We start from the raw sequence: 1,929 nt of genomic DNA, 5'->3' as shown, positions 1-1,929 counted from the left end.
TCATGGAGATCATATTTTTCATCAACAACCATAATAATTTCTTCAGAATCCACATTCTCACATGGATTTGAAATGCCTTCTGATTCTTTCTTTATATTGTCTACTTGGTCACTTCTTTTCTTAGATGTCTCAACATCATTCAAGATAAACTTCTCTTCAACTTTCTATTTCTCTTCTAAGTTCATAGTTTCACAACAAACAACCTTTTCAGTTTTCACATAATAAAAACTTATCACATAGCAAGCCGTCATCATGTTCCTTATATCAAGTATTTGAACCTTCATATAGATCAACTTTTTCATCAACCACCATGATATTCTCTTTTGAACCCCCATCGTCACACAAATTTGAGATGCCTTCTGAGTCCGGTCTTATATTGTGTACTTGTTCCCTTTTTTCGACAGATGCCTCAGTTCATTAAGGATGAACCTCTTTTCAACTTTATGTTTATATTCTAAATCCACATTTTCACCACAACAATCTCCCTCTTCAATCACTGAATTATGATCACTTCCATCTTTAATAACAACATCAAGTTTCTCAAACTCAATGCGTATATCTTCCACTTTTGCCTTTGAAGTGCCTTCATCATAGTTTTCAACACTTCCTTCCTCAACATTATATTCTGTAACTCCAAATAATGTATTTGACTCATTGGATGCCTCTAAAGAACTAGAATCTACATAGTTTCACAAAAGATGACTTCAGTTATAGTTTAAATTAACAGTTAATAACACAAAAACACAGTTAAGATACAAGCAAACACATGAGAGCTTGTGGTAGAAAATCGTTACTTGTTTTAATACTTACATCGGTAAGTTTTCTTAAAAATAGATTAAGCATAATAAGAAAGTCAACAAAAGGAATATAAAGTTGTTAGTATTGTAGAAATGCATACCTGATTCCACACTAATCTTTGATGTTACACTCACTTCTTCCAAAAATGAAGCTATCTTCACTGGTCGACTTATATCCCTCTCTGTCACACATGCCTCTGCACATTTCTTTTCAGTCAACCTTGATGACCTTCTAGTATTATACACTTTCTGCACACTAGACTCCCTTTTTACAATTGATGTTGTTGGCCTCTTTGGTCTAGCGTTGGAAACTAAAGGAGTTTTCATAAACGCTTTACCTTCTCCAGTCAATTTCTTCCTTACTCCATGACTTGCCCTACTCGCAGTCGCAAGCACAGACTCAGTTTCCAAATTCTTCACCTTTTTCCAATTTGAAGTTCTAATGCTAGTCTGAGGAACCCTAGGTGACGTAATTTCATTATTCTCAGGCGATTTAATCGACGATCCAGCAGCTTCGGAATGTGAAGCGTTTAAAATTTCTTCAATCCCTACGACCTAATTATGCATAAAACAAATAACCATTTCACAATTAAGTACAAAAAATCCATAGAAATCAATGATGATCGTAATTATGTAACGTATATTAACCACAACACGCTTTATATCATCTAAAAAATTTACATAACAGAATAAGACGATCATAATAAATTAGCTAACAATGTGAAGAGATTTGAGAGCATCGACCATGGCAACGTTGGTGATATTTGCGGGGATCTTGTTGATTTTGCAGAGAGATTGAAGCTCTCTTCTGTTAAGACTTTTGAAATCCATGAGTGAAATTGGGGAATAGGGTTTGAATCGGTGAAGATGAATAAAAGAATGAAGTGTGTAGTTGAGGAGGATGTAAGAATTGATTGGTATTTATTCACTAACGCTTATGTGTGAACCCTTAGAGCACGGATATTTCAAAATCATTTTGTTTTAAGAAATTAGTTAATTTATTACTAGTTTGATTTTGTTACCTTATAAAGATATATTTTAACTTTGAATCGGTTTGTTTAGTCATTTATTATTTTTTTTTATAACTTGGTATGTGTACATATTTTGTATATTTGTTACTAAAATCATGATG

At 33.2% G+C, this 1,929-nt stretch overlaps 1 protein-coding gene across 1 annotated transcript; it reads right to left on the bottom strand.

Annotated features, from left to right (window-relative positions):
- Positions 1-225: 225 nt before the first annotated feature.
- Positions 226-1,628, bottom strand: LOC143593905 (uncharacterized). Its single transcript, XM_077073375.1, has 3 exons — positions 1,515-1,628; positions 899-1,352; positions 226-679 (listed from the first exon to the last, which is right to left on the bottom strand). Exons 1-3 carry the CDS (start codon positions 1,626-1,628, stop codon positions 372-374), a joined length of 876 nt encoding a protein of 291 aa, XP_076929490.1. The 3' UTR covers positions 226-371.
- Between the last annotated feature and the right edge of the window lie 301 nt (positions 1,629-1,929).

This window comes from Bidens hawaiensis, unplaced genomic scaffold (assembly GCF_021521415.1).
Source record: "Bidens hawaiensis isolate Kalapana, Puna unplaced genomic scaffold, B.hawaiensis_p1.1 tig00042924_1, whole genome shotgun sequence".
Taxonomy (NCBI): Eukaryota; Viridiplantae; Streptophyta; class Magnoliopsida; order Asterales; family Asteraceae; genus Bidens; species Bidens hawaiensis.
This window is presented reverse-complemented; position numbering and strand designations above follow the sequence as displayed.